The sequence below is a fragment of the Lissotriton vulgaris genome, chromosome 1_1 (assembly GCF_964263255.1).
Source record: "Lissotriton vulgaris chromosome 1_1, aLisVul1.2, whole genome shotgun sequence".
Taxonomy (NCBI): Eukaryota; Metazoa; Chordata; class Amphibia; order Caudata; family Salamandridae; genus Lissotriton; species Lissotriton vulgaris.
In genome coordinates this window covers 316,442,679-316,467,543 of record NC_141685.1, presented here as the reverse complement: position 1 = coordinate 316,467,543, position 24,865 = coordinate 316,442,679, and the positions used below count along the sequence as shown (strand labels likewise).

The 24,865-nt window shown below is 43.7% G+C and overlaps 1 protein-coding gene across 1 annotated transcript in view; it reads right to left on the bottom strand.

The window, feature by feature from the left end:
* Positions 1 to 24,865, bottom strand: part of LOC147747112 (vitamin D3 hydroxylase-associated protein-like) — a 455,455-nt gene that overhangs the window by 23,498 nt on the left and 407,092 nt on the right. The window contains exon 14 of the mRNA XM_086952363.1: positions 3,078 to 3,223. Coding sequence (XP_086808489.1) covers positions 3,078 to 3,223 — 146 coding nt within the window. The remainder of the gene's footprint in view (positions 1 to 3,077; positions 3,224 to 24,865) is intronic.

Sequence of the window (24,865 nt, the reverse complement as noted above, 5' to 3'; positions counted from 1 at the left end):
TGCAACAGCTCTTGCACGTTTTAAACAGGGATTTGGGCTGAATGATCCAAGACATTAAAAAATCCCAGTACTTTAGACTACTCTTTAATGTCTGGAAAATACAAAAAAGCCTATAAAACAGATGACTTACATTTTGATCTTATAAGCCATCCAGTATTATGTATGTAAGGGTTCCTTGGACCTTACTACTCTTATATACCAATTTGCCATCACTAAATCTAAAACTGTATCAAGGAGAAGGTGCAGGAGCCCAATAACCCTAATGTTAAAGTTCCACTGCCTTCTTCACCCCCACCACCTAGAATTAGGTTGGATCAGTACACCCCAGTCACCTTTCCCACACCCAAATCACCACTACCACCCCCACCACTAAAAAGTTAGTTAGGCACACTGCCCACTGGGCACATGGGGCACCCAATCACTCCACCCACCTTACTCATAGCAGTACTGATACCTCCACTCCGTCCATTCTAAAGTGGGACAAGCTACCCATTGGCAAGCAGTGGACCCCCAGTCATCCATCATGAGTATTTTAGGGATAGAATGACAGGGAAGGGGGCAGTACGTAGTGTTTAGGGGTCCGTGTCAGTGATGGGGGAAGCTTGGTCGGTATCCAAAATCTTACAAGCTCCCCTCCTTTCACTTCATCTCTCCTCATCTGGGTGAGTTTTCCCTCAATCTTCAGCCGAGGAGATCTCCATTGCGCCTGCACAACTCCTTTCACTGTCATTTACTACTGGTTCCTTCTGTAGATTTCAATTTCCTGAAGGCCCGCTATAGATATTGTATCAGAGAGAAGGGACTGGAGCTCAAAGCAGCCAAACGATTTCTACTTGTTCAACATGATCAGTGTAAGCAGTAAGAACTGAATGTGTAGGGGGTGGGCTGCGGGGGCAAACGCCACCACGTGGCGGAGTTGGATTCATGCAGCACACATGAAAGTGACAAAATTGATTTTTTTAAAAGTTTGTTTATGTACAGGAACAGACACCTTCCTGTACATAAACAATTAATGGCATTTTGTGTTGTCCATGTGTGCTGCACAAGGCACCACACATGGAAGAAACAAAAACAAGGAGAAATAATGCATTTCTCCTTGTTTCGTCATCTTAAGACCAGTTTTTGCCTGGTCTTAATTTTGGCGCTGCTTCCTATGTACGCCCCCCTTGTAGGGAGCAGTGTCAAAATGAATGGGTGTTGCAGTGGAACGCCTACTGCAACACCCACTGCCCAACCCTTTCATGCTAACCATAGAGTGAAAGAGGGCCTTATGGACAAGGCAGCGTTAAGCCACGTTAAGTGGCTTACCGCTGCTTTGTACATAAGGAACAGCCCCTATCGCCATCAAAATGTCACTATAGGTGACGTTGTGGTGGTAATAGGGTCTTGTACATTTGTCTCTGTGTGTAGCAGGGAACAAGCTATAGTTACTTGAGATAACGGTAACTATTACTGCTGAATTTCCATGGCTTTCTTTGTGTAAAATCTGAACCTAACTATAACGTCCCTTTCATGTTCATTTTTATAGTGATATATATTTTTATATATACATATATATATATATATATATATATATATATATATATATACATATATATATATATTTTTAAATAGTAGGGGTTTTACTTACCTTACTTGTCTTGCATTGTACAAGCATGTAACTTAAAGGTATACTTGTGGTAAAGACATGCCTGGTAAAAGCACTAGCTAGTAAAGACATGCGTGGTAAAGGGATTACGAGGTAAAGGATGTCTGTAAAAGCAAGCATTGTAAACACATGCATAGTAATTTCAGACAACCAGAATAGAGACAGAGAGAAAGAGAGAGATTTGAGAGAGGGGGGGTAGGGTTGAGGGGGAAGAGGATAGTTATAGAGAGTTGTAGAGAGAGTGAGAGGCAGAAGTGGTTAGGTGAAGTAAAAAAAGACATGAGATAGAAAAACTGGCGAAGTAGATGTATCACACCAGTGAGATAGAGAGAAATAAGTTAGAGTTAGCTGAGTTTTAAAGAAAGGGAGGAGCTAGAGAGAAAAACACACTGATCAGAGGAAGTTGAGGTGAAAAGTAAGCTAGAATGAGGCAGACAGAACATTAGGGAAGAAGTAAAGAGGAGTTAGGCCAGTAAGAGTGATGCTGGAGCGAGGGAACAGTGAGGAGAGAAAAAGTAAGGGAGAAAGATAAGGACCAGTGGTGAGGCAGGCTCAAATAGAAATCACAGGAAATACAGAGCTTGATGTAGGCAGAGAGAAGGAGAGAGGCTGAGATGGAGATGAGAGAGTGAAAGCTCACTTTACCAGCAGGTCATTTGGGCAATGGGGCTCTGTGCAATTGCCTACCTTTCCCTTTCCTGAATACAGCTTTGCCCAAGCTGTGCCAGAACTATCAAAGGTGTCCTCTCCCTGCTGCATGCCATCTGGCCTCTCTTTCTGCTGCCTAGCATGATGTTCAGACTCCGAAAAGAAGAGCAGGAGTTTCTTGGATATTGAATACTAAATTAAGAGCACAATACTGTTAACAGTACAGCACATTTTCTATTCAACATTCCAGCAACACATGCTCTTCTCATAGATGTTACTAATAACTTCCAGGGTACACACTGTGCTACTTTCTGATAGCAGTCATCAGCACCTGTAGCTGCTCTGTCGATCTGAGTCATTCAGGGTTACTCCAGTCACCATTCCCCCATCAGGAAGAAGGTGAATACTGCTCCTGTGAAGCAACAGTCCATATTGGCTGTCACTGGAGATGCTTCATGCTCTATGCAGTTTACTCCCATATGTCCAGTTGGGCTGGGAGATGTGGGGCACTGGGGGAATAACGGACAGAGTGATAACCCTGCAATGCCACTGTCTGCTTTGAAGGCATTACTGTGTCATTTTTCCAGGTGAAGGGCCAACAAATTAAAAGATTGCACTGCTAACGGCAATAGGTATGACTTATTTAATAAATGAAAATGTAAGTGAGATCACTTATGTTTTTTCCAAAGTTTGTTTTGTTCAATCTAAGGCCAATCCAAATGCTACTGTCATGTAGCTCATCCAGGGGTCCCAAGAATTAGGGCCACAGAAAGACACTTACTTTTTTCATGATCTTGTCCCAGCTATCATTATAGCCACTTGTGTAATTCTTTAGCTGTCTCTCATCATCCTCTGTCACTGTTCCGACAGGTACCACACCCGAGGGAAAGTTCAGGATATTGAATAGCGCTGTATAGCAAATGGCAGCTGAAAAGGAACCAGAAAGAAAAAAAAAACAATGAAGAAACTACATGTTCTACTAGAGTAAAATAAACAATTACTCCAATTTAGATATTGTCATACAATGCAAAACATACAATAACATGTTAACCAGGTTCTGCTGTCAATAATAGAATGGCAGTGCTCTAAATGAGAAAATATGTACTCTGGAACATGGACGTCAATTCACCAAAATGCCAAGTTTAGAGGATGTTAAAATGAGTGAACGCAGCTGGTGTGCACTCAAGAAACTTATTCAAACTCTCTATATCAAAATTCCTAATGTAATATTAAAAATTCACAAACAAATTCACAGGTGCACCAGCCAAGGGGTTTTGCAGGCCACCTGGTTCTAAATGAAAAAGAAATACCTAGATTGATATCTAGGTTAACCTATTGCACTACAATTGTGTAAGTGTAAGACCATCATTTTCAAAATGTCAAGGATAAACGTGTGATATAGTACAATCAATCAACAGTAATCAATAAACAGCATCAATTGCATCAAAAAGTTCAAAAAGGATCATCATGAGCTTCAATAGTTGAAAATCTGCGGGATTTATTCCAAGTCCTAGCAGATCAATTCCAACGTTAAAGGAATTTTGCTGCTTGAATGCAGCATGCAGAAACAAGTTTCAAAAGTTCCCAATGCATTTCGGGCTGTAGACAATAGCCCTTCATCAGGTGAATCTGGAACAAGTACATAAATTACAAAAATGATAACCAACAATGATTTCATACAAGGATTCTAGCTGACATTGGCTCAAAAGCATAAATTCCAGAAACAAGTGACTAGAAAGTTCCAATCCCCAATCCATGACATTGGAAAATGAGAAGGTAATGAGAAATACCGAGCGTGAAGGGGAAGTGCAAAGAAACTTGAAGAAAAAGAGAGAAACCATGTCCAACCTGATGAACACCACTGGTGTAAGTTGAAACAACTAAAAAGTGAAGCTGAAACCACTAGAGATCAACATGATCGGGGTACCTGAAAGCAGAACTGAAAGGGCAGACTGCCACAATCCAAAACCAGCTTCTAGAAGTTGCCATTGTTTGAAACCAGCCTCTAGACGGATAAACTGTAGAGATAACCATCAATAGATTACCGTCTAATGCTCTCGAGAGGGTGCTCCTGATGAGACTAACATAAAGAATACGCGGGGGACCCTTCGTTGCCCTAAATTTGCGCTGCTGCAATGGTAATGCCTTCAGCCTGATGCAACGAACCAAATAAACACGCGAGCACCTGCGAACAGAGCGCCCGTGTTAAACACTCTGTAGAGTGATTACTGGTAAAGCGAAATACAACAAAAGTGAAAATATTGCTTACCTCTAACTGAACTGGCAGTCTCAAAACTCCGCTTTCTCTGTAACAACGCTGGTCATGAAAACGTGCCGCGTTCAAGTACAATGTTTTAAACTCAGTGTTGCCAGATTTTTAGACCCGGCCCAAGCCCAAAGCCGCTCAAAAACAAGCCCAAAATAAGCCCAATCAGACCACTTCCAGCCCAGAAACCAGCCCAAATTAGGAACTCTGAGATGATGCACAAATTATCATCACAAACTATTTTAAGGAAAAATATACATTGTATTTAATATACAGATGGTGGGAGGGCGTTAACTGGGCACCTGCCTTAATGCTACTCAATTTTAAGACCAGTCCTTACTGTGACTTTGTCATGTGAAACGTACAAACGTGAAGGAACTTAAAAAAAAATACAAAGGACCTCCCACTATTGAAAATTCTATTCTCCACGACTATGAAAGTGCCTTCCCAGTGTGTTCTGGTAGTTTGAGTGTTTACCATTTATTTGGGTATTATCCTTGTACCTGTGTTTGGTACCCTTTTGTAACTTGCACACATCACTTTTCTCGTGTAACACACTGTTTGCTACCTCTTACATTTTGTTTAACTTAGATACTTGCACGAGTGCCACCATTGCCTACGTAACGTTTGTTCTATGTATTTGAGTATCTGCCATATATTGCAGTATTATACCTCTACTTGTACTTTGTACTCTTTTGTAACCTGCACACATATCACTTTTTCCTCCTGTAATGTACCGATTGCTACCTCTTGTATTTTGGTTGCCCACTATTGTCACTTTTGATTCATGTAATTTAACGTTTGCTTTTGTAATTTGTTCACTTGTAATTTCCTCCTCATGTATCATTACTGTTCCTATTGTGAAGCGCTCTAATGCCTGTCGGGTAAAGTCTGCGTGTTATGTTGTTGCCTTTTACCTTCATCCCCTCTTGCCCCCCTCAGGCCTCCGTCCCATCCTCGCGCTTCCCCTGCCCTCGTGCTACCCTGTTCACCAGCTGGTAATTTGCATATGCACAGTTGAGGGGTTGTGACTAGGATGACGTGACCGGTGGCTGCGTCCCTCCGCTCCTGCCAGGGTGTTGTGTTTAACACTTAATTAAAGGAGGAGCCTTGTCATCACTGCTGCCTGCCTGGTGTCTCTCACACTCGCTTGACTTTGTACGCGTTTGTAACCTGCACACATATCACTTTTTCCTCCTGTAATGTACCGATTGCTACCTCATGTATTTTGGTTGCCCGCTATTGTCACTTTTGATTCATGTAACTTACCGTTTGCTTTTGTAATTTGTTTACTTGTAATTTCCTCCTCATGTATATTACTGTTCCTATTGTGAAGCGCTTTTCGGTAAAGTCCGCGCTATAAAACATCGCATAAATACATTAAGAAAACGAGGGAGCGTGAACTGTGTGAACATATATAAACACCATTAAATAAAATACATTGAAATAAATACGGATGGGCCGGTTGGGCCTGGCATGGCCTGGGGCAGAGGCTCGTGTCCTACCTTTGAGGTGCGTTACTGTGTCTCTTCAAGGGCTGGGGCTGGGCCTGGGGCGCTGCCACAAGTTCACTGTGGTGAGTGTGGGGCCTGGGTGTGCGGCAGCAGCAGTGTGACACACAACAAGTGTTCCAGCGACTCACAAGTCCTCCTCCCGACCTCCGCTCCTCTCCAGCAAGCAGCCCGGGTCAGACAGTCTGTCTGTCAGTCACCGGCCGGCCGCCCACAAGCACCACCACTAATATCACCGTCACCGCGCCGAAAGAGATAGGTGAGGTCAGCCCCCCGCATATATGGAAAGCTTGTGGTGGCTGACCTACAACTGCTGTCCAGGGCCGTCAATGGTAGCGTTTTTGCACGCTACACGAATGACGGCCCTGGGGGACCCCCACATTGGCTAATTTAGGGCTAATTTACAGTGGCAAATGGCTCCAGGCCATAACGTTGCAACTGTAACTAAGCAACCAAGCACGGTGGTGACCTGGGGGGGGGGGGGCCGTCCAGGTACAGCGCGCATGTGCTGAGTGTGTGTGCACCATGCAAATGAAATACAGTGACAAGCAAGATAAGATAACGCATGCAAGAATGTAAAGGCCTGAGCCAGGCCTCATTGATGGATGCCAAACCACGCTCTATGGCAGGCTGCCTTCTGCTCGTGTGCGCGATGCGCTTTAAGTGTCTGATTGTGGGCGCCCGCCCAAGCCAGTTTTTCCCGCACAAGGCCACAAATATAGCCCAAAAACTAACCCCCCGCCAGGCATGGGTTTTTCCCACACAACTGGGAAAAAAGTCACCCAATTGTGTGGGAAATAGCCCAATCTGGCAACATTGTTTAAACTACCAGTAACTAATACGCATAGAAAGGGGACTGGTTCAGCATAGTGGAGGTGACGCGAGTCTGGAGCAGAAAACTATCCACCATGTTAAGATGTTGTAGGTGGCTCTGTACATAGGTATGTTGTGGCAATACATTAAGCGACTCCAAACAAGTGCTATAACTTGCTAAATGCACAAGCAATGTGAACATAAGTGATAGCAGTTTAATAAGTAATCAAAAGACAAAATAAATATCAAATGAAATGAAATAAAGTCAAATGAATGAATAATTAGGTGAACAAGTGAAAGGTGAAAACAAGTAGAGATAACCTCTGACGCCCAACGGGTGTCAGAGGACATATCTTTTTGTCTTTTGATTTCTTATTGAACTGCTATCACTTACTTTCACATTGCTTGTACATTTAGCAAGATATAGCACTGGTTTAGAGTTGCTTAATATAAGTTCATTGAATGGCATGTAACCTCTGTTATACTTTGTACAAGTGCTTGTGAAGGAGTGAACGGGGCTGGTTTGATTTGATTGGCTTATTTGTAGAGAGCAGCGAATGACAAAGGGCGCTAGAAGCGAAGGATCTGAGCGATGCTGGCGAGATAGACACAATGGATTAGTTGTTGTTGTTATTCCCCCTGAGAGCTTATCAGCAAGGAGTCTCTACATCTATCTTACAAACACTCTGCTGAGATGACATGCATACAGATCCACCGTGTTATATATATCAAACCGCTAATAATCCTTCCACTTTTATATCACTATTATTATCCCTCACGAGACTGTAACAAAATACACCTTCCTAATCATCTAAAATTATCCGATCAATTGGATTCTGCATGAAAATAAGTCCTGTAAGGTTTACAACACACTTTTTTTCATTTGGATCGTAATCCATAGACATGAAAAAGAGACTTCCGCCTCTAGTGCGTCTCGCTGTGCCAAAAATAGTCCGCCATCTTAATGGGTTGACGCTCTAGCGTAAAACAAAGGGGGCGGCACCCAGCGCGTGATGAACGCGGAAGCAAACCGGCTTTTAAATAACACCAAACCACTTGAGCCCAGCAATCCTCGGAGGTGCACGGGGGTAGGAACAATGCTTTCCTTTTGCTAGCAGAGACGTAAGTAATAGACTCCGACCTTGAGTCTTTAAAAAACAGGTCGCGGGGATAGATAAACGCACTAAATACCTCTTTGCGCTTTTTTAAAACGAACCTTTGTCTTTCTTAGTACAACTGTGCAGATTACCCCTCGCCTGCAAAACCTCATGGGGCATGATAACTGCTGAGATAAGTATGTCACACTTCCCAAATTCCGAAACATTTTATATGGAGGTCCCCTTCCTCTTTTGTTAGTGTGCTGGTAGTGCATTGAGTCGCGATTGTTAGAGTGTGTGTGTGTGAAATAATGACGAAGGTCCCGACAGAACGGTACCATCGGTGTCTCCCACATAGGGCAGTGATACTAAGAGACACATGACTACATGTTGAGTTTTCAAGTATGAAAATAGAACCACTTTCGAATATTTAAATTTGTGGTCCTCTACAAGAAAAAAACTTGTTTGTCTGTTTGTTTTCTTTTCCATTTAGAAAACAATGTTCGTGCATAAATTTATGTGGTTTTTTTCTCTTCCTCTTTTCTTACAGAGACCATAATAGGTCGATTTTTTCTGCCTCACGTGGGCCAACTCATGCCCAGAGGCCTAAACACTCAACTTAATTTTGTTGGGTGTTTATAGGACAGTAGGCATTACTTGTTAGAAACTGAGTAAGACAACAGTAGGGACTGCTTTTTTGGTCCTGATGAGTAAGCAGTAGGGGACTGCTTACGAAACATGTCGACAAGGTAGTAGCTAATGCTCTACCACACAACCCCTTCTTAATGTTCCCAGCTGGAGAAGTTAATAAATTTGTTTTTTTCTACTAGCCAGGGAATTTTTAAATCTTTTCCATTTTTTCACTTTTTGCACACTCACTAGTGTTAGGTCCCTACACTTTCACTGATTCCTATACACCTACACATAGCCTCTGTCACATCTTAGTGCTCCCGCGTATTCCGTCTGGTCGTAGCACGCCCCGTCCCGTTATAGGGGCGGGAAGACCCCTATGATGAAGCATGACTCTATTTGGTTTTTTAGAGTGTGAGGGGTATTTTAACAAGCACATTGTGCTCCCATCTTCCCATGTGTAAGAGAGAGCCTAGCACCCTGGTGGAAACGGTAAAAAATATATATATAAAAATTTTCACCCATTCACTTTTTTGATAGAATCTCTGTGGTTGTAAAAATGTATTAGTTGTTGAAGAGCCAGGTTTTCAACGCATTTCTGAAGGACAAATTTGAAGAGCTTTTCTTTATGGAGGTGGACAGCTGGTTCCAGGTCTTCACTGTTCCCAGCAGGAAGCTTCTTCCACCCCAATGGGCTTTGAAAACTTGGGTATCTGCAGATGTTTAGAATGGATAGATCTTAAACTTCTGGCACACGCATAACATTTCAGGTGCGTCCTCAAGAATTGCGGCCCTTTTCCCTGTAGCACTTTGAAGGGCAAATATTGGGATTTAAAGTCAATCCTTTTGTTCACTGGGAGCCAGTGGAGGGCTCTTCAGCTGTGGGAGACTGATTTGAAACTGGGAATATCTAATACTAGTCTGGCTGCAGCGTTCTGCAAATGTTGCTGTCTAAGAAGACACCGCTGGTGACACCTGAGGGAGTATATACAGCGGAAAAAGGGAACAGATAAAAACAAATATATATACAAGTAGATTCGTAGTGATGCCCATACAATGAATGCAGTTAGCACAAGATAATTTAGGTGGGCAGTCACAAGAAAGACGTCGTACATTATGCTGTAAAAGTCAACAGCATTTCGGCCTATATACAACTTTAGGCCATAATCAAGACCAGGATACAATCAGTTAGGACACAGTGCTGTAAGGGGTGGGCTGAGAACTGACCGTTCTCAGCCCTCTGTTGCAACCAATACTTCTCCCTTTTTCTCTGAGCCTAGACACAGTTTAATTTCATGCTAGAGCGCTACCCATCCCGAATAATTAGTGCTCGTACAGTCTTGCCTGTTGTAATCATCCCGATTTGGGTCATTCTTTTGCCATCATGGCCTTTCCCTTCTCTCCTTTGAACCCTTTTCTTGGTACACCACAGCGCCCGTGCCATATTTTCCAATCTGGAGATGGCAGCGCTTGTTTTCTTTGTGCAGCACTAGCTCTCCTGGCCGGGGTCTGGGTACAGGCTCCGGGATTGGAAACTGGGGTAGGCGAGGACGCACTAGGCAGTGTATCGCTACTCTGTGGTCCGGTGCTCCCACAACCAGCTGATGCACTGGTGGTCCAACATCCTGGACCAAGAGAAGGACCTGCTGGACCTGCTAGGGGTGGAGGTCGTGGGGCTTGGTGAGTAGCTAATTATTATTAATATTGTGTGTTCTATGCTATTGCTAATGTTTTTTTCTCAAATACCAAACATGCTGCTTCTCAGAAGCAGGTAACAAGTTAAGATTAAGATTCTTATCTGATGTGATTGTTATTCTAGAGAGGTGATCGGTGCTACCTAATCGTACTTGTTTGCAACTTAGTTTGTGCTCGCTTGGGCCGATTATGTAAGATAACATAAGCTAGGTAATGCAGGATCAGGAGACCCCTTTCCTTTGTCCTGTCACTAAGATAGTGGTAGTTAGTTAGTTACTTAGTATTAGTTATTTAGCGGGCCACGCCCTCTCAATTTAGTACTTAGAAGAACCTTGTTTGTTGTTCATATGGTGAATGACTAGTAGTAGTAGCAGTAAAAGTATGTTTATTAGACCACTGGTCTCTAAACAACATGCTACGTATTACAATAAATAGTATAAAACATATACAAACAATTTCGCTGATACTTTAAAAAGGCGGTACCTTCACGGACAATTCCTACCTCCCTTCCACAGCTTAAAAATGTCATATAAGAATACTCCTAAAATTGCAACGAGCAACAGTCACGCTAACATAAGGATAGTATTTCCACCTAAACACAATTTACTTTGAGCGTGTCCCACTATATTTCCATACCAATTTCTATCCAATCATATTTGGTTCCAACAGAGTCCTTTTCACTGCCTTCATATTTTTTGCCATGGCGATTGCGATGTCAAGGTTTGGCATGTCAGTAAGTAGATTAATTGCTAGCGGGTGCTCAAATATACCATATTTTAAAAACATAGGTCATAAAAACAATTTCCGCTGTGACACAAATTTTTGGCAGTCTAGTAAAATATGTAAATTGTCACAGTTGGTACCTAATCCACAGCGACATTTACCGTCAGGTTGTACCAATTCTGCTTTTCTATTTCCATGGGATGCCCAATGGTTAACCCCTATTATCCATCTGAGCACGTCAGCTCTTAGTCCAGCATTAGGTAGTGTATCTAGATAGGGGTACCACATATCATTCTCCCAGCTATTCATCATGTAATTGACTGATACTTTCTTTCTCAGGTATATCATGTCATTTTGCCTGGATACTTCTCTTCCTGCTGTTCTAGGCTCCCCATTTGAGGCTTTAACCCATACTGTCACCTGGTCAAATTTTACTTTTAAGCTTTTACACATTGCGCACAATTTTATTCTGATCACCTTGGCCCATTTTAAATCGCTGTGCAAAATCTCCTCTTTGCACCATTATGACACTTTTGTAACTTTCTCCGATCCCAATCTTTTCCAAAATCTTAAAAGAGCCACTTGTACCTGTATGTTCCATGCTGTCACTCCCAGCTCCATTCGGATTGCCTGGATCATAGAGGAGCTAGGCAGTGACATCAATGGTTTGAGACATTTCCCTTCCTCAATGTCCCAATTGTTCCTCCCACTCAAATACAAGACTTTGGCCCCATACTGCACTTATGAGGGTAGCAACCAACCAATTTAGACAATGCAAACTGGATGGGTCCATCTATGCATTTTGAAGACTAAATGCAGACTTAGTGAATTGGCCCGTCAAAGATGATTGCGAATTAGATCAAAACTTAGTTAGAACTTGAAACAAATATCATTTTTTTGCAATTCATTCCAAAGTGTTTGGAACAGGCAGGCTAGGTAGATTTAGCATTCAGGAATCAGATTGGAAATGTGGAATAATAAAAATAGAACGGTCCGCGACTGCAATACTAATCTACTTCTAGTTGATCTTATTTAGAAAAGGTCAATGTTATTGCAATTGCCATTTCCTCTCAAAAAATACTTTTTGGAGCGATTATTTAATATCTATTTACCACCAGTCATGTCTTTTTTCATTAATTATGTCTTACATGATCATCAGCATCAAGAGGCAAGACAAGGCAGTCCGAGGCTGGTACGGGAGCTGGAGGTGCCTCCGAAGAATGCTCCTCATCTGATTGCTCTGCTGTCCCTAGTAAGTCCTCCTGTTGTTAATATTAATATACATTTCCCTAACATTTACTGCTCCATACTTTGAACTATTATTTCTATTTCCAAATTAAATTTCCCCCCCAAATTCTCTTCAATCTATCTGTTTCTAAATTCTTGTTATCCCTGCAATATCCTATTTACCAATGTATTTATATTTCTAGTATTTGTATTTTTTTTACCTCAAACTGCTTCTGTCTGACTCTGTAACAGTCTGTCTGTAGCTTGCTTTCTTCTGTTTATTCAGTCAGCTTCCACTCTACCTTTATATATTAGGTGTACTATCTAGTGGTGGTACTGTAAGACTCGGAAAACACATTGGTCCTTACTACTAGTACTACTGCTCTGATGTGCAGATTTCATGCCCAAGTAAGTTATTCTATGCATTATTTTTTTAGATGAGAAAGCGTTATTTTACTTTCTCATGCTCAATCAGTAAATTATGGTCACGTTAGACACCCCAGAGTTGTGTCTTCTCCTGATCTAGGCCTAGTGTTATTATTAGCAGCAGTTGATGGTTACCATGCACAATGGCTAGAAAGAAGCATGAGGAGGAGGAGGACGGCACCATTACATTTTCCAACCAAGAGGGCCTTATGTCCAATTGTCCGCCCAGTTGGCCACTCTTTTTCTTTTCATGAACTCAGATTCACTGTAGATTAGCCACTGAGTCCTATCCTTTACTGGTTGTCTTCTTGCGAGCCTTTCAAAAATTCCCACTAACAAAATGCCCAACCGGATATTTTATTTTTGATAGGACATACTGTCTGTACCCGAATTGTAGTGATGTGTGTGGTGTATGTATCTTCAATCTTGCTAGTAAATAGCAGAGGCGGCGTATATGACATCCAATAATGTGTAATATTTTTTCGAGCCATGCTGACCACCAGTGCTGGGGCCAGCAGGGACGGTGATGCCAGCCAGCAGGGAGCACATGCAGCAGCTTCAGGGGGTGAGCCAGCAGCAGTTCCGGGTGGTGGTAAGTCATATTGCTTGATTCTTGATGATTGAAGTCATACACTTGCTGCAAGGGCGTACACTGTACAGTTGAGACTAAGTTGTGAACAGCTAAAGACACCCTTCTCTTAGTATTAGTATGAACAGCGAGATTTGAGTAACTATTGGTATCTTCTATCTTCAACTCAGCAGAGAAAGTTTTATGAAGAAGAGTCAGACCTTGATGGGTTGATGGAAAAGGGAAAGAAGGATTGGTGAAATGTAACATGACTGGCGGAGAAGGATGTGTTGGTGAAGGCCCTGCATGCATATATACAGGTGGCTGATAGGATGCATGGGTGAAAGGTGAAATAAAGGTTTCCTGCCTGGGTGGGTGAAAATGTATGGGTGGAAGGAATCCTTCCGGGTGGTTTGATGGGTCCAAGGCAAGCAAGGAGGCAGGGGGCTTAAATGACAAATGTATACTGGTGAAAGTGTTGTCGAGAATGATAGTCAGGTTTGGGGTGGATGGATGGTGTTCAATCAGAGATGAAGAGAATATAAAAGAAACTTAAACAGTTCCTGTGTAGCAAAGCCAAGGGTGAAGAATAAAAATAATAAAGGTATGGCATGATAAGGTGGTATAAAGTGCTGATTAATTTGGATCATGGTTAATCTCTCCACGTTTTAGGGCGAGAGACTGGTCCTTCTCACTGTCGGAATGGCACCAGCATCACTAAAAACATGCTCAGTGGAGACACTGGCCACAGGGAAAGCCAGGTAGTTTATCGCCAGCCTGATGAGCACGGCCCATTGGCGCCTATTCTCATATCAGTGCAGCAAAGGACTTTGATCAAAGTAGACTGCTGTTTGGTCATCCAGATAGGCCTGGATCATCCGCTCAGTGGTAATGGGTGCTCCACCTTGCTCGTCCTCGTTTGCCTTTGCCGCAGCACTGAACTTTAGCTCTTCCAGTAGAAACCATTCATTTCCCGATTTTGGGGCTGATGCTCCTGTTCTTGTTTTTGATGTTCTTGATGTTGGTGGTTTTGGCTGCTGTGAGCCAACTGCACAGTCCTCACTCTCTGAACTTGAAGGATGCCCTGCAATACTTGTTATACCCTGGAGGAGGGGGCCGCTGATTCCCAGCCTTTCTTTTTCTAGCTGACTGGCTTGTACAGCTATACAAGTTTTGTAGTTGGCAACATCCCCGTTTGAAAAAGGAATGAAAGTGGCCAGTAATGGTTTGTACCGTGGATAAAGAATTGTGGCACACATGTAATGGTCGGATGATACAATGTCTGTTTGTACCCTTGATTTGCAGATAAGCAAATGATTAAGCTCTCCACCAACTCATATGCTTCTTTATTTTTCTACACACCTGCTTACATTGCAGACACCTCCATTAGCTGTTCCTGTGCAACAATGAGATATCTTGGCCCAGGTACGGTCCTCCTTGCTGACTTCAAGTGTGAACTCCTCGAAGGGAAGCAGAATCTCTGTCAGCCATTTAACTAGGCCCCATTGGTCCATTGATCCATGTCAATGATCATGCTTTACAAAGTTGCATCCCCTCTTTGCATGACATATCCATTGATTGGTCTGTACTGCTCTTACATACGTTCAAGCATGTAATAAGTCGAGTTCCAACATGTTGGCAGCTCCTGTATGAGTGCTTTAACTGGCCTTCTATTAGCATGTTGAATGATCCCCAGCTGCTTCTGGGCTTTAAAAGAAATGTGTGCAGATTCTTCTGCAGGTGGACAGTAAGTTGCTGACTCGGTCTTCTTTTTTGAGAAAGTCTTGAACAATGATGTTAAAGCAGTGCACCAAACACATCGGCCATGGCCTTAACTATATTACTGCCATTGAACAAAACCAATGTTAAACCCTCTTGGTCACAGCCATTCAAAGTCCTTAGTGTTAAAGTCTTCCAAAATGTTTGCAGCAGTATGGGATTTCTCCATGGTGAACATGGCTATTGTTGCATGCTTCCGATCGCCATTAAAAATCTGAGCAGTGTCAACACCTTCAGATATCTTTTCTCTAACTCCCATAAAAGTGATCCAGTGTGCAGTGATGTACATGTAATTAGTGGCTTGGTAACTGGTTCATATTTCTGTCATCAGGTGGATCGTGTGAACAGCAGACAGCTGCCACAAATTCAAAAACCCCACTCTTTCCACAAAATAAAAAGGGAGGAGGTCCAGTGCTAACATTTTAGCCAGCTTTGTGCTGTACAAATGTGCCATTGGGTGGTTGTGTTTGTACTGCACCTCCGGCCTAAACATGCAGAGAATAGTAACCTGGATTTTCTTATTTTCTTTTTCCACTGATGCAGGTGACTTATTGAGAGCAGACATTGGTAAGCTCAATGTGCGTTTTGGTGCAACAGTCACTGTACTCTCTTGCCTTGGACTCCTTGGTGTCTCGACCTGACTCTTGTTCCATTGCGATGTTGTGGGTGATTGTGTGGGTGTTACCACTGCATTGCGGTAACAGGGCTGCTTTGTTTACTGAAGAAAATGTCTTCCTCTTTTTCACCTTCCAGGTCCTAACTATAACAGTAAAGGCATCTGCATGGTAAAGGCATGGTGAAGTAATACAGGTGATAAACAGGCATAGAATTGAGAATACGATAAATTAGGAACAGGTTGAATTATGGACTTAGACTGACATTAGACAATAAAAAATATATCTTAACCAAAATTTTGGGTACAAAAATATTTATTATTTATTAAATCATGATAAGTTTTAAAAAGAGTTACAATGATCTTTGAATATATGTGAAAAACTTTCTACATATATAACATACTGTAAGTTCCAATTGGTGGATATTTAAAGTGCATTACAGTAATTGTTTAAAACATGGCTATAGGATACAGTGTACTACGCACATTTCGGCTGTGAGCCTTTATCAGTGAGCCATGACTGTTTTCAAATAACCTGATATGCCAAGATCGGTGTTTCTATATCGAGCGCTCAGTATGTAAGTGAGGAAAAATGGCCTGGGTTCGAGGTCCGTTATAGTAAAATCTGTTCGGCGGTCCAGAGGGCGATCCAATAGTGGATTCTATGTGGCGTCTCCGAGGTAGATGCCGGTGCGCTTACAGTATGTTATATATGTAGAACGTTTTTCACATATATTCAAAGATCATTGTAACTCTTTTTAAAACTTATGCTTTAATAAATAATAAATATTTTTGTACCCAAAATTTTGGTTAAGATATATTTTTTATTGTCTAATGTCAGTCTAAGTCCATAATTCAACCTGTTCCTAATTTATCGTATTCTCAATTGTTTGATGTATCCCGAATTAGGAACTCTAGTCGGGGATACCCTCTTTTTGTACACACACGATAAACAGGCATAGAGACAAGAGGCAGATGCGACCTTTGAGCTGCTGTTTAATGCAGACTTCATTGGCAGTGGCCACAACATTGATAATAATTCAAATCATGGGGAGGTTACGCAGAAGAGCATGAGTGTTTGAAAAAGAGCACTTGTGCAACATTGTGTGCATTGGAAAAAAGCTACCATTATAAAACAAAATGATATTCATTTCTACGATTATTTTATTAAATGCAGAAGGGTAACACTTAGCATATTGTATTGCTAAACAATAAATGGAAGTAACTTAGTTATTCAACTTTTGCTAATGTGTTGTACTTAGTGGAAAATATATTTCAAGAGATCAACGAATGCTTGCTTTCAGTACAAAAGCATCCAACAGAATGACATCCCAAAAGAAAACTAAATAGAACTGTTAACTACTGCAAAGTATCAGTAAATTTACTAAAGACGTAAACACATGTGTGCTACGGTGCTTTCTTTCATGTCAAAGGAACACATTTCATCACCAGCCTTAACAAATTGGAAAGCAGACAGAAGTGGACACACAAAACACTGTGCAGTTGTGTGGTCAAGCAGCAAATAGGCCAAGGCTGTCTGATTGCATGCTATAATGGTTATACCGTGCTCTCTTTACTAGCCAATTGACCAAGATATCTTAGTAGTTGTAAATACAAAATGGCAGCATCTGTCATCCCAGTGGAAGGCATGCTGTGGCAGCTAGTGAACGATTCAGAAAAGGGGGTGGTGATGAACAGAGTGTCTGAATTAAGCAGACCACTCTTACCCAGTCCAAAGATCAGGGCTTGATCCATCACCGTTATTTATCTCATTGCACCATCCCAGCTCAGAACCTGGCTATATGCAAATCAGTTTGTCCCTGGCCCAGTGCATCATGGGAACAGGGCAGACTAAACTACCAAGCCAATTCTTCACCAGAAAGGAGACAAGCTACCGGGGACCGGTTTCTGGCATTTCAGCCTTCTTCGGCCCGGCTTGCTTGAATCCTGATGGTGCAGTGAGAAAGGGACTCATGTCTGAGTATACCCTGCCACACCTATAGTGGCCTAAAACGATTCAGAAAAGGGGGTGGTGATGAACAGAGTGTCTGATTTAAGCAGACCACTCTTACCCAGTCCAAAGATCAGAGCTTGATCCATCACCGTTATTTATCTCACTGCACCATCCCAGCGCAGAACCTGGCTATATGCACATCAGTCTGTCCCTGGCCCAGTGCATCATGGGAACAGGGCAGACTAAACTACCAAGCCAATTCTTCACCAGAAAGGAGACAAGCTACTGGGGACCGGTTTCTGGCATTTCAGCCGTCTTCGGCCCGGCTTGCTTGAATCCTGATGGTGCAGTGAGAAAGGGACTCATGTCTGAGTATACCCTGCCACACCTATAGTGGCCTAAAACGATTCAGAAAAGGGGGTGGTGATGAACAGAGTGTCTGAATTAAGCAGACCACTCTTACCCAGTCCAAAGATTAGGGCTTGATCCATCACTGTTGTTTATCTCACTGCACCATCCCAGCTCAGAACCTGGCTATATGCAAATCAGTCTGTCCCTGGCCCAGTGCATCATGAGAACAGGGCAGACTAAACTACCAAGCCAATTCTTCACCAGAAAGGAGACAAGCTACCGTGGACCGGTTTCTGGCATTTCAGCCGTCTTCGGCCCGGCTTGCTTGAATCCTGATGGTGCAGTGAGAAAGGGACTCATGTCTGAGTATACCCTGCCACACCTATAGTGGCCTAAAAGGATTCAGAAAAGGGGGTGGTGATGAACAGAGTGTCTGAATTAAGCAGACCACTCTTACCCAGTCCAAAGATCAGGGCTTGATCCATCACCGTTATTTATCTCACTGCACCATCCCAGCTCAGAACCTGGCTATATGCAAATCAGTCTGTCCCTGGCCCAGTGCATCATGGGAACAGGGCAGACTAAACTACCAAGCCAATTCTTCACCAGAAAGGAGACAAGCTACTGGGGACCGGTTTCTGGCATTTCAGCCGTCTTCGGCCCGGCTTGCTTGAATCCTGATGGTGCAGTGAGAAAGGGACTCATGTCTGAGTATACCCTGCCACACCTATAGTGGCCTAAAACGATTCAGAAAAGTGGGTGATGATGAACAGAGTGTCTGAATTAAGCAGACCACTCTTACCCAGTCCAAAGATCAGGGCTTGATCCATCACTGTTATTTATCTCACTGCACCATCCCAGCTCAGAACCTGGCTATATGCAAATCAGTCTGTCCCTGGCCCAGTGCATCATGGGAACAGGGCAGACTAAACTACCAAGCCAATTCTTCACCAGAAAGGAGACAAGCTACCGTGGACCGGTTTCTGGTATTTCAGCCGTCTTCGGCCCGGCTTGCTTGAATCCTGATGGTGCAGTGAGAAAGGGACTCATGTCTGAGTATACCCTGCCACACCTATAGTGGCCTAAAAGGATTCAGAAAAGGGGGTGGTGATGAACAGAGTGTCTGAATTAAGCAGACCACTCTTACCCAGTCCAAAGATCAGGGCTTGATCCATCACCGTTATTTATCTCACTGCACCATCCCAGCTCAGAACCTGGCTATATGCAAATCAGTCTGTCCCTGGCCCAGTGCATCATGGGAACAGGGCAGACTAAACTACCAAGCCAATTCTTCACCAGAAAGGATACAAGCTACCGGGGAGCGGTTTCTGGCATTTCAGCCGTCTTCGGCCCGGCTTGCTTGAATCCTGATGGTGCAGTGAGAAAGGGACTCATGTCTGAGTATACCCGTGGCAGCTAGTGAAGCATCCCAATGGAAGGCATGCTATGGCAGCTTGTGAAGCATCCCAATGGAAGGCATACTATGGCAGCTTGTGAAGCATACCTTGTAACAAGTGATCTCTAAACACAGCATACACTTTCATGCATAAAAACGTGCCTCAAACACCAAGGCAAAAACCTAAACAGCTGCAGGTAAATGTGACTGTAGAATCCACAAAAATTCCTATGCCACACAGAGAGTGATGGGGAGGAGAGGCAAGCAAGGACAGGCCGCTTTAAAACATGCATTCTTATTAAGTGATTTGCAGAAAAGAGAAAAAGAGTTCCCAAAAAGCTAGCAGTCATGGAAGAATACAGGGAGCCACTTGAAGAGGTGGCAAAAAGATTTTCCTCTATGGGAGGGACACATTTAAGCTGGGTAGTTTAGAACAAATAAAAACAGAAAACAGAAAGCATGCAAATGTGAGTGAAAAAAGGCAAAGCCAATGGTAAGCAATGGGCAGAATACATTTCTAGGCCAGCTTCTGGGATGTCCGCAATATGTCTTTGACAGCTGTCTGGTAGGCTTATGTTTAAAAAACTGCCTACACACTTTTGTGCCAGCCCATCATGCATGCCTGATTGCCTTAGAGGCAAGTCTGAACCTGAGGAGAAGATTTACTGATTCACTATATGGCTCTATAAATGAAAACAATATTATAGCAAAGGCTTACATATTTTGTAACAAACAGGCTGCATTTGACTCTAGCGGAGATTTACGGGCACATGCATCATTGTCAATTGCATTCGCAAACGGTGCAAATCGCAATTTTCGGCCGTTTGCAAATGTAATTGACAAAATTGGGATTCATCATGTTTTTCGCAATTTTAGAAATCACAATCATGTTGCGATTTCTAAAATTGCGATTGCATTTAAGAAATCACAATTTGAGATTTCTTAAATGCAATGCATGAACATTTTAAATTTGTGAATTCGCAAATAGGGAGAGGTAAATTACCATGAAGTTGACCTTCATGGTAATTTGCGAAAACTTTCAAAAATGCACAAAAGTGCATTTTTGAAACTTTCATTTTACACACACACACCCTTGGGGCATGTTTGTGTGAAAAATGCACTTAAAGTTAAATTTCAGGGGTTCAGGGTAGGGTCCTTTGGACCCCACCCTGCACCCTTGAAATTGCATTTTCAATTTGCGATTCGCAAATTGCGAATCGCAAATTGAAAATGACTTCCCATTCATTCCTATGGGAATTAGGCCAATAGGAATCAATGGGAAGGGATTCCTTAATTGCGATTCGCAAATTGTGAATCGCAATTAAGAAAATTTAAGAAATCACAAAAAAAATGTGATTTCTTGGTGCATAGCTGTTTGCGATTTCTTAATTGTGATTCCTTAATTTTTTGCGATTAAGAAATCGCAAACGGCAACAATGATGCATGTGGCCGTTGGTCTATTCTGGAAATGGGAAGTTGTAACTGCAGTGATGAAACTTATTTGATTAATGCTCTGGCTAGCAAGATGAAAAGTAATTGTTACCACCGGTTTGTCCAATACGTGTGTACCACACAATATAGCTCATTGGGTTTATGTTTGAGCCCAAAGATCCTTGTGTAACTTGCAGGTCACATGTTATAATAAATTCAGTGAGACTAGCACCTCCTACAAGCTGCTGCTATAACCTACACTGTTTTACCACAATCTTTCCATCAAAATTGATAACAATTGATTCTGTTGCATGGCTACCATAGGAGGCTCAATGTGAACTTGTGCTGCGGCATGTGCCCAGAGACAGGCACACTACACTGAAATGAAGTCAGAAAAACTTGAGCATGCTCAGACTGGCACAGCGACAGTTTTCACAACCAGAAACCAGCGAGTTGCTGCTCAATTCCAGTACTGAGAAATTCAGCACTGGTTACTGCGAACTGAACATTAGCACCAGGGCAAAAACTGAGCAAACTCCATTTTTCTAATTTCAATTCAAATCAAAAATCTGTATTCGAATATTGGTATATCCATAAAATCACAAGTTGCCTAATAACAGAAGGGAGTACACAAATCCATTAGTCATAAGAATAATAGGGTAAAATCGTACATAACAAAACATGTTAAGACAAGTAAAAATACTTTACAACAAAAAGCCCTATAAATCATTAAAAGCATTGTAAATTAATTAAAAACTATCTCATGGACAATATCCATTAAGTTCATATAAAACAAGACCATGATACATCAAATTAGTTCAATAAAATGAGCTTCATAAAGAGCACATCGTGTTTTGGGCGCGTATTGCAGTTTTTAGAAAAGTGCCTACACGAACAGTTAATTCATCATCTTCCAACTTGCGAATTTCTAAATCGACTGCATCTAAATGTATAGGTAAACTTTACTTTAAAAATGAAAAAAAAAGCTGTTTTGTGTATTCCTTGTAAAACTTACAAAAAAATAGGAAGTGGAGTGTTGCTTGCCCACGCCCACCGTACGAGACTGTCGGCAGAGGTTCGCCAGGATATGCGCATTTGGTTGGCATTTCTGGCGGACTTCAACGGTCGAGTCGTGTGGAACAAGCCGCCAGCGTCTTCAGAGGAACTAGGTTTGTGGACTGACTTGGCCGGGAGCGTGGGATTCGGCGCCATCTTAGGTAATCGATGGTCGGCGCAAACATGGCCGATGTGGTGGCATTCCAGCGGTCTCACAGGTAACATTGGGTTCTTGGAGTTATTCCCCATTTGGGTTGCTCTGATGGCATGGCCTGACGACTTCAGGGACCGCTCGGTGGTGTTTTGGTCTGATAATATGACTGTTGTCGAATGCATTAACCAACAGGCAGCACGCTGCAAATGGATCTTGAGATTGTTAAAAGAAGTTGTGCTGCGTTGCATGAAATTGAATGTACAGTTCAGGGCGAAACATGTGCCAGGCGTACTGAATCATGCAGCTGATGCACTCTCTCGTTCACATATGCAGGCGTTCAGGGGTTATCTACCTACAGCGGACCTAGTGGCGGCACCATTCCCCGAAGCACTATGGCTAATCGGTGCCCCGGATTACAAGACCTCGTGGCAGCGAGCTTAGCCCCCAGGACAAGGAAGGCATACGAAGGAGCGTTTTGTTCCTATTGCACATTTTTGGGTCCCACAGGGAGTCAGAGCTGGGGGAAGGAGGAACCCTTCCTGGGGTTCCTGGTAGCGCTGCACAGAGAAGGCCGATCAGCGGCAACAGCCAGTAGGCATAGGGCGGCCATTTCATTCATGGCGCAAGCGTATGGCATAAAAGACCCAACGGGTTCCTTTTTAGTTAAAAAGGCCCTTCGCGGCTGGCAGCGCCTCGAGGGTCGCAAGCAGGATGCGAGGCGCCCGATTGGCTTACACAGGTTGTCTCTACTCGTAGCGAAACTAGACGAGATGTGCTCCTCCCATTTCGAAGCAGTTCTGTTCCGGGCAGCTTTCGCATTAGCATTCCATGGGGCTATGCGGGTGAGTGAACTGGTCGCAAGGAATAAGACAGACGTTGAGGGAGGCTTGTGCAGGGATCACGTCCAAATTAGGGGTGATTCGATGGTGGTCTCGATAGCCAGGTCCAAGACCGACCAGGGGGCTATGGGAAATAGTGTTGTTGTGCAGCGCGCGCGAGGGTCCCCCACGTGCCCGATAAAGTGTATAGAGGAATACTTGGCACTAAGGGCGGCTACATGGGGGGGAGTTTGCTAAGACACAAGGATGGCACCCCACTGACGAGGTTTCAGTTCCAGAGGGTGCTAGCACTGACAATCGCTGCTGCGGGCATGGACCCGTGCGATTTTGGGACCCACTCCTTTAGGATAGGGGCTGCTACTGAGGCTACAGCCAGGGGTCAGAGTGCGGAGGAAGTGAAAAAGTTGGGACGATGGTCCTCGGATTGCTTCAACTGACATGCACTCACGCTTCTTGTCTTTTGTTTGAATTACAGTTTCGCGAGCCTGTCACGCGGGGCGGAATTTGCAGTCGACCCAGCACCAGGAGACCAGCGGTCAAGGATCACCGTCTGGAGAGAGTGGTATGGGTCGTGGGCCACTCATATGTGAGGCGCGCCGGGGACGTATCCAAAGCAGGTGACTTGACTCACGCAGCTGGGGAATACGGGTACAGAGTGGCCTTCCATGGGAAGGGCGGGCTCTGTTTTGACCAATTCGAATCATTTTTTGAGGGTCTCTTAGGGCGGCAAAGGTCACCGCCATCTGTAGTCATAGTACACCTGGGGGGCAATGACTTGGTGACACTGGGTAGACGAGTGTTGTTTGAACAAATTTTGTCTGCTGTTAGCTGGTTGGCTAAAAGAATCCCGGGGTGCACGATTGCCTGGTCCCACATGATTCCAGGAAGGTATGGCGGGGGGGCCTTTCGGTGTCAGCACTGAACCATTCGGTGAAAAGGGTTAACTTGCTTTTTTTTGGTCGTTAAAGGCGCGGAGATACTCCTTCGGGAGGTGATCCTAGCGCGGTACAAACACGCAAATAAACAATAAAATTGGTAAATTGCTTCGCTCTTCGCAGTTGCATAGCATTCCTCACGGGTGTATTCGGGGTGATCTCATGTATCTGAATGATGGGGTTCACCTGTCCAGGGAGGGGAATGATTTACTCATAGGCGACTTCATAGCATGGCTAAGGGGTTTGAGGAAGCATGACCTTTAGGAGGAGTAGGGGGGGCCGGATAGTCGGTCAACTATCTGGCCTGTGGCGGTAAGGTCATGATCGGTGAGCAGTAATTTCAAGGTCCCTAGAGGGGGGCGCCACCCAGAATGGATGGGAGCGCCCGGGGGGAGGCGGCCATTGGCCCCTCCCACCGGGAGGCGGCACCCACTAAGGATGGGTCGCCTAGGGGGAGACGGCCATAGGCCCCTTCCAGGGGGGGAGGCGGCTAGATGCCCCTCCTACTAATATCCCTAGGGCCGGATATCCGCGACGGCGGATAGAGAGTGTGGGGATGGGGGGAGTCCACGCTGTCCTTCCTACAGATACCTCACACGGGAACTCGGACGACCTTTAATATGGCGTCGAGTGGAAAGGGGGCCCCCACCACGACAAGGGAAGTTACAGTTGGCAATGAGGGTAGAGTCCTCTGCGCATGCGCCACTCACACCGTGAGGGCGAGAGTTTTGGTAGTAGGGATCTGACACCGGTTAAGACCTTGCCGTTGGCCCATAATGCTAGGATGTACAATTTTAATTTAGAATGGATGCATTTGCAGGATGTTAGACTCGGCTAGGAAACCTTTGTATTAGGGATCTGTTAAGGTTAGCCAAAGAACATGTCTTCATCGAAATGTAATAAATGTAAAATTGTACATAATTATGAAACTTTTATTTAATGTTTTAAATTTTGTTTCATATTTTAATAAATACGGCCGGGAGGGTGACTCCCTCCCGCCTTCCAAAAGTTCAAACCTGTGTCCGACTTCTCCCATCCTTGGGGATTGTGTTGGGAGGGGGTGGCGGGCATCCCGGCCATATGGAAAGGGGCGACCACTCGGTCC